Raw genomic sequence first — 7459 nt, 5'->3', positions numbered from 1 at the left:
CTGGGGCCTTTCCAGGATGAACTGAGTAGATTTGGAGCTGCATCCCTTGCAGCTTCAACAATATCAAGGCCTGGGGCCTTTCCAGGATGAACTGAATAGATTTGGCACACAGCAGAGGTGTGGTAAGTTTGTAAACAAAGTTCAAAAAATAACTGCACTGGACTGGGCATGGTGTTGCATGCCTTAATACCAGCACTCAAGAGGCAGAGGCAGATAGATTTCTAGAAGCCGGCCTTGTCTACACAGTGAATTACAGACCAACCAGGACTACATCATGTGGCCTAGTCTCAAAAAATAAAGAAATAACTTAATTGGGGACAAGGACTCAGCAGCTAAGGATGTGGCTGACAAGCCCAATGACTCAGTGACCCAATGACAAGCCCTGGGACCCATGTGATAGGAGAACATAAACAGTTCTCACAAGTTGTCCTTTGATCTCCAACACACACCACGGCATGTGCACACCCATACACATGCACTCACTAATAAATGCAATAAAAGCATTTTTTTAAAATGACTTCATTAGTGGATGGATCTAGAAAACATTATATAGAGTGAGGTAACCCAGACCCAGAAAGACAAACATCATATGTACTCTCTCATAAGTGGCTTTTAGACATAAAGCAAAGAGGTCTTGCCTCAGACCTACAGAGTCAGAGACCCCAAAGCAGAACCTGCAGACCTGGGGTCCAACAAGCCCCGGACAATTCACATGCAGCTGTGTTTGCAGAGCAGGGCTGTGAGCTCAGAACTGACTTTATGACTCTGTTTCTGTGCTGGTCCCTACACCTACCAATCACGTTCACTGCCACCCCGGGAAATAGCACCAGGGTTTTTAAACTCAACAGTTAACATGCAAATTCAGGGCCAAGCAATAACAATAATAATGATAAATTAATTTTCAGAGTGTGATAAAAAAAACCATGGCCCATCCTCCAGGATAAGAACGCCTTTCCCAGCTGTGAGGGGAATACAGTCTGGCAAGAGAACAAATTCCAGACTGATTGGACAGCTTCTGCAGTGGTGTATTGGACTGAAGCTGCCCACATTGGAAGCGAAATGATAGAGGACCCATCTCTGACTCATTGCACAGCATACATGTTTTAAACAAAAAACGTCCCCTGTGCTCTTATCACAACTAAACAAAATCCACACACAGCATTTAAGGGTGGAGTCTGGCAGCAAACATCAAGTCTAAGTCTGCTCAGCATAATGTCAGAGAAAAATCCCAAAAGTCAGCTCTTACAGAGCCCTTGGCAGGAAAACCACAGGCAGGGAAATTTTTCAGTGTGGTCATGGGGTCTGCTGTGGAAACTGTGCTGTGTGTCATGGGAGTAGCTTACAAGAACAGAAGGGAAAGGAGACAGGCTTCAAGGTGCAGGCGATGGGGCAGAAAGAATGGCAGAGCCTTTGTGTAGGAGATCTTGAATTTCTTTTCCACTTCCCATAGAAGGTCGGAGAATCAGGGATCCAGGAAGCCCAGAGTGGGGTGGGGCATTTTGGGCATTCAGAACACAGGGAACATTCTCCCAACCTTCCTCAGCTTGGGGCCCAAGAGCTAATTACTTTCTTTGCCTCTGCTAGTTTCATTTATGTCTACTTTTCTATTTTATGAAAGAATCTAAGCCTGTCTTACAAGGGTGATGTTTCTCTGTGCAAAAGAGTCATAATAATAATAAAAACATGAACTAGAAGTCATCCCTGTCCCAGCTCTTGGTGCTCCAGATGATGGTTACTTAAGACAGTCAGAGCAACCACTGTGTGACCTCTTGCCATTGCCCAGGAGACTGGTAATTCCCTGGACTATTTCTGATTTCTTACATGCCCCCCGGCACCCCAATTCTCTTGTCCCCACTGCTACTATCCTGGCTGAGGCCACCTGCTCTTTGTCTGATAACTGCAATGATTTTCAAGTAGTTTCCTCTCCCTTCTTCCATTGCTGCCCTTCCATCCTTCCATCTAAACTTAGAAAAGTCTTTGCAAAATCTAACTTGGCTCATAACACTCACCCTCTCCCCACCCTACAAACTTTCAGGCCTCTGAGAGAGCCTGAATTCGCAGCTCAACAACTAAGATCATGTGTGTGTGTGTACATGTTCATGGCTGCAAGCAGGAGCCTGGATATGTGAGGTTGTGAGTGCACATAGGGGCCAACGGTCAATCTTGGATGTTCCCTCGGTGTCTCTCCACTTTGATTTTTGACCCAAGGTTTCTCATTTTTATCTGGAGCTCACCAAATTCATCTAGGATAGTTAGCCAGAGAACACCAAAGGCTTTCGCAGTACCACCATGTCTGGTTCTAGGGATCAAACCCAGATCCTGAGCTTACACGTCACAATAGTGACTGACCCATCTCATCATATAACTGCCACTTGCTGTTCCCGAAGGCCAGGCTCCACCCAGCTGGACCCACATAGGCAGGGGTCTCTCTGGGTTTTGTCCGTGATTCTGTCCTCCCTTCATCTGAGAAGGACAGTGCCTCCCTACCCTCTTTGGACTACCTTCTGCCTGCCTAGCTCCACTGACACTGGCAGGTCTCACACCTCCCAGCTCAGGAGACACAGGTTTGAAGTTGGCCCTGAGGTTTCCTGGCACCAAGTTTTTAGGCAGTTACAGGAGGCATCTGAGACTCCGCTGCCTCACCTGCAAGGACAGAGTGTACCCAGGTAACTCGGACTTCTGCAAGGGTAGAAGGTCAAGAAGCCGCAGAAAGAGGAATGTTTAGAGGAACTTCACCTCTAACAGACAGAAACTGGACTGAACTCAACATCCATCTTAGGTGAATGAGAAACAGCCTACTGTTGGCCACGGCACGGGCTGCCACACACTGGGTTGGGCTGTCATATACTGGCATGGGCTGCCACACACTGGCACGGCAGGCAAGCTCAAGGACACAAAGAAACCCCATGGGCAGGAGGGACCAGGGGGAAAAGAGGCCTGATGATTCCAAATCGGTAAACCCTAGGAAAACACAGGAGGAAAGTAAATTAGTGGTTGTGTGGGATGCAGAGTTAGAGCAACAACAGGACACAGGAAGCTTTGGGCAAGGTCATTCAACAGCTTGCTATGGTGACACCTCTTGAATCCTGAGGCACAATCAGTGCAGTGGAGACAAAAAAAAAAAAAAAAGATGAGATCAGGAAGGAGTCCCGGCCAGGACTCAGCACATAGTAGGCATTCAAAAAATGTTAGCTCCTGCCTGAGAGTGGAGAGGGCCTCGTGGCACGCTGGAGATACTAGCTAGGACAAGTGGGACTCGCCCTGACTTACAGGCTTACTAGCCAACTTCCAGGCTGACAAACCAACTTCCGGGTTAACCAGGGCCTGAGTCCTGAGGACAAGCCCCTCCCAGTTAACAAGACAGTAAAGCAACAGCTGATGGAGAACATCTGTTTAGGGTGGACGGACAGACGCTGAGGCTGCAGAAGAGGGGCGCTCTGAAGGGAGGCTGGAGAAGCAGTGGCTCCAGCTTGGCAGGAACTTGGTAGCAGGAAGGGTAGGGCCTATACAGGATTGGTGGGAAAGGAGGGTCTAAGAGGGCACAGTGCACCGTTGTCATCAGAAACAACGGGGCGAGCAGTGGTGGCACATGCCTTTAATCCCAGCACTCAGGAGGCAGAAGCAGACGGATCTCCATGAGTTTGAGGCCAGCCTGGTCTACAGGGATAGTTCCAGTACAGCTAGGGCTGAGAAACCAGAATTAGTCAATTGATTAAAAAAGAACCCGGGAGAGAGTTCACAAAGGCTGTGCTAACAGACAGCCCAGAGTATGCTCAGCTTTACTTCATCCGTCCAGAGAAATGTACCAAGGAGTGCAGACTGCTCAGACGTATGTCCTACACAAACAGGTCCTACCCAGACGGCAAGCTGGCACCTTCTCAGTCCTGAGATCTGCTTCCTTCACCTGGCACTTCCTGGGGACTCGTCAGAACCTGGTGTGCCACAGTGCTTACCAAAATATTATAGCCCAGATCCCAAAGTGACTGGAAAGTCCAGGAAAGGGGACTGCAGTGCGTGATTAAATCAGATCGAGCCATTAAATCATACTTTCGGAGCACTTGGGGGGCAGGGTACATATCTAACCCTGCACTGTTAAGTTGCAGAAGGGCAGGATTCAAAAATACATATGGTTGATCTTTTGCTTTCCAATTATTAGCATCTATTAGGTGCCAGGCTCTGCCCGACATGCTAAGCACAGTCTAGACTTGGGACATGGAATTCTGTCCTTTGAAGATGAAGGAAGGCAAACAGCAAAGAATTGGTGCTATGTAAAAAACAGGGCACCTGAGGCAGCGGAGGCCATTGGGGGCAGTTTCCACAAATTTGAGCATTCCCTCCTGGAGGGAGGAGGAGACCTGAGACTGGGAGGTGAACTCCTATGGTCTGGGAAGCTTCATAAGGATAAGGATGGACGGGAATGGGAACTGTGGGTGAGAAGAAGCCATGGGCACAAGCCACCAAAGTTGGTCTACTGCTGCGGGACGGCGGTAACAACACTAGTTTAAAGGGCATGAGAAGGAAACGGTTGGGAGCAGAAGACAATGAGTTTGGTTCTGGTGATATGGAAGGGGTATGAAGAAGCCTAGCTGTCTATGTCTCTTAGAGAACCAAAAACTGGCCCTTAGACAAGGGAGCGGCAGCAAGAAGAGGTGTGAGGAGGAAGGGAAGAGAAGGAGAGAAATACCAAACAGTCCTAGCTGTGAGCCAAAGCTTATGCTGAATGCTCCAAACATTTCCTTCTAATCATCACACTGCCCTGTGATAGGGATGCGTAGCCCAGCCCTGTGACAGGGACACACTGCCCAGCCCTGTGATAGGAACACACTGCCCAGCCCTGTGACATGGACACACCATCCAGCCCTGTGACAGGGACATACCGCCCAGCCCTGTGACATGACACACTGCCCAGCCCTGTGACAAGGACACACCACCCTGTGACAGGGACACACTGCCCAGCCCTGTGACAGAGACACACAATCCAGCCCTGTGACAGAGACACACAATCCAGCCCTGTGACAGAAACACACCGCCCAGCCCTGTGACAGGGACATACCGCCCAGCCCTATGACAGGGACACACCGCCCAGCACTGTGACATGACACACTGCCCAGTGAAGTCCATTTTATGAACTGGGACTGATCCTGCAGCCCAGGAGCCTGAGGCTCTACTACTCTAAAGCAGCCCTTGGACCAGCCTTCCTGGGGAGGACTTTTCCCTGCCTCCTTCACACGCACAGACGCTTAAAGTCTTCCTCAGGCACCCAAGGGCGCAATATCTAAAGATACACTCAGGAAAATGTTGGTCCATGCTCTTAATTTTCTGAACCCCTGATGAAGGTCATTGGTTAAAAAAATAAAGAAACTGCTTGGCCTCATAGCTTAGAACATAGGTGGGTGGAGTAAACAGAACAGAATGCTGGGAGGAAGAGGAAGTGAGCTCAGACAAGACAGCTCTGCTCTCTGGAGCAGAGAGGCCATGCTCCGCTCTCCCAGGCAGATGCACGCGATGAAGCAAGCTGCCAGGTCAGACATGCTGAATCTTTCCCGGTAAGACCGGTGCTGCAGTTTATCAGAGATGGGTTGATCGGGATATCAGAATTAGCCTAGAAAAGGCTAGATAGAAATGGGGCAAGCAGTGTTTAAAAGAATACAGTGTCCATGTAATTACTTCGGGGCATAAGCTAGCAGGCGGCCGGGGTGCTGGGGATGCAGCCCTGCCGCTCCTATTAAAACAAACCCCAAAGGAAGAGCAAGTCTCTTCCATTTTACACAGCATTCAATTCATGAGTGGAACCTACCGTGCTATTTTATACAAGTCAAAGGCTTTCCTCCATCTGCCAGAATAACCTCCGGGACTTGCAGCCTCACCCAACTGCACAGAGTAGCTCAGGATGTACTCTACCATGGTAACTTGGGCATCCTTTACCGGCCATCCCAGGGCCATATCCTGTCCTCTCAGACCTGGGCCCTAGTTGTGGGAGATGACCCCTCATCCTGTCAGACTGGGCAAAGCTTAGCCCAGACTGACTAGAAGGAAACACTGGTCACGCGAATGTGGAGGAGGCGGGATAGACATATTAATGTAGGGGAAACTTATAGTTTTACTTTGCAATTGACGAGTGACCCCACTGGTCATGTCTGGCCATGTGGTCCAGATCCTTCAGTCTCGCTCTCCTGAATGCTAAAATGACTGAGACCACCTAACTAGGTGTTGATGCTTTACCAGCCACTCTCTGGCAAAGACGGATACAGAAGCCCAGACCTCTCGACTGTCCTCCTACCCTGTGTCCCAGCCAGCCACCCTCCCGGGCCCTGGACTCACCGGCAGTCAGCGTGGTGAACTCTAGGAAGCGGTATTCGTAGGTCACATCTACCTTCGTCTCGACTTGAGGTCTCCTCAGAGTTGAGTAAATGTTCCCAGGCCGCTTCTCTTCGTGCTTCTCCACCTTGTTCAAACTGCAGCCCATTGCGACAGCTGACCAAAAGGGAAACAAGCGGGGAGACGGAGATTTTTTTTTAGCGATAATTTTGAAACACAATAGCAAAAAAGACCCCCAATTTTCCGGAGGACTACATCAAAGACCTCAGTGCCCGGGAAATCACATATGTGATTCAATACAGCTCCAGATACAGGGGACCAGGCCACCTCTCTTCCTATGAGGAAGCCATTACCAGCCATCCTTAGAGATCTGAGTGACCCCAAAAATGGCCCTGCTTTGTATCTTGTCTCCTCTCTTTGAGGAAAATAATACCTCTGAGTAGCTTCCTCCACCGCTATCTGTACACATGATTAAAAAAGCAGGGCCTAAAAAGCAACAGCGTGTATTACGCTGTCAGCCCATCTGCAGAAATGCAAGACACACGTCACCTTCCGCTCAGTTGCTAAGGGGGATAATAAGTTGTTGCTACAGTCTCTAAACTCTGGCATCCCTTCTCCCCTCAACGGTAATTATTTAGACAGGAACTGATATTCAAACATCTCAAAAAGTAGATGCTGGTATTTTTAAGGGTCTTGTCTAATAGCTCCCCTTCTCTTCTTTTTCAGACCAAACAGCAGGAAATAGCCGTAGGCTCCCCCACCTCCAGCCATCTCAGATTAAAATGAAAAGTGACAGAGCATAATGGGACCAGCGAGACATCAGCCGCATCCGCACGTGCTGGAAAAGCAGTGGCCTCGGCTCACAAAGGAAGTGGAGAGATGGGGAAGCGGTAAGCGGAGATGGGATTCCCTTGTTCTCTGGCTGAAGTCAGTGATGGTTTTCTGTTTATTTGGACAGAATGGCATTCACACGGTGACATTTTATGGGAAGGTTAGGTTCCTTCTACACCCTGGGCACTAACTGCTCTTCCTCTCCGGATACTGTCCTACTACAGAAAATGTTTGCCTAAAATAAAACTGAACTGGCTGAGAGTCTCTCTCTCTCTCTCTCTCTCTCTCTCTCTCTCTCTCTCTCTCTCTC

General features: G+C 49.1%; 1 protein-coding gene across 3 annotated transcripts in view; it reads right to left on the bottom strand.

Moving 5' to 3' along the window:
• Nucleotides 1-7459, bottom strand: part of Rftn1 (raftlin, lipid raft linker 1) — a 190679-nt gene that overhangs the window by 170838 nt on the left and 12382 nt on the right. For 2 of the 3 annotated variants that reach the window (XM_026785793.1, XM_026785792.1), the window contains exon 2: nt 6322-6474. In XM_026785793.1, the coding sequence (XP_026641594.1) occupies nt 6322-6466 (145 nt within the window). In that variant the 5' untranslated portion in view covers nt 6467-6474. Of the gene's footprint in view, nt 1-6321; nt 6475-6751; nt 6809-7459 lie in introns of those variants that run through there. The other variant, XM_005359680.3, reaches the window with a different exon arrangement.

The sequence above is a fragment of the Microtus ochrogaster genome, linkage group LG2 (assembly GCF_000317375.1).
Source record: "Microtus ochrogaster isolate Prairie Vole_2 linkage group LG2, MicOch1.0, whole genome shotgun sequence".
Lineage (NCBI taxonomy): Eukaryota > Metazoa > Chordata > Mammalia > Rodentia > Cricetidae > Microtus > Microtus ochrogaster.
Note: the sequence above shows the minus strand (reverse complement) of the source record. Positions and strands in the feature narration are given on the sequence as shown.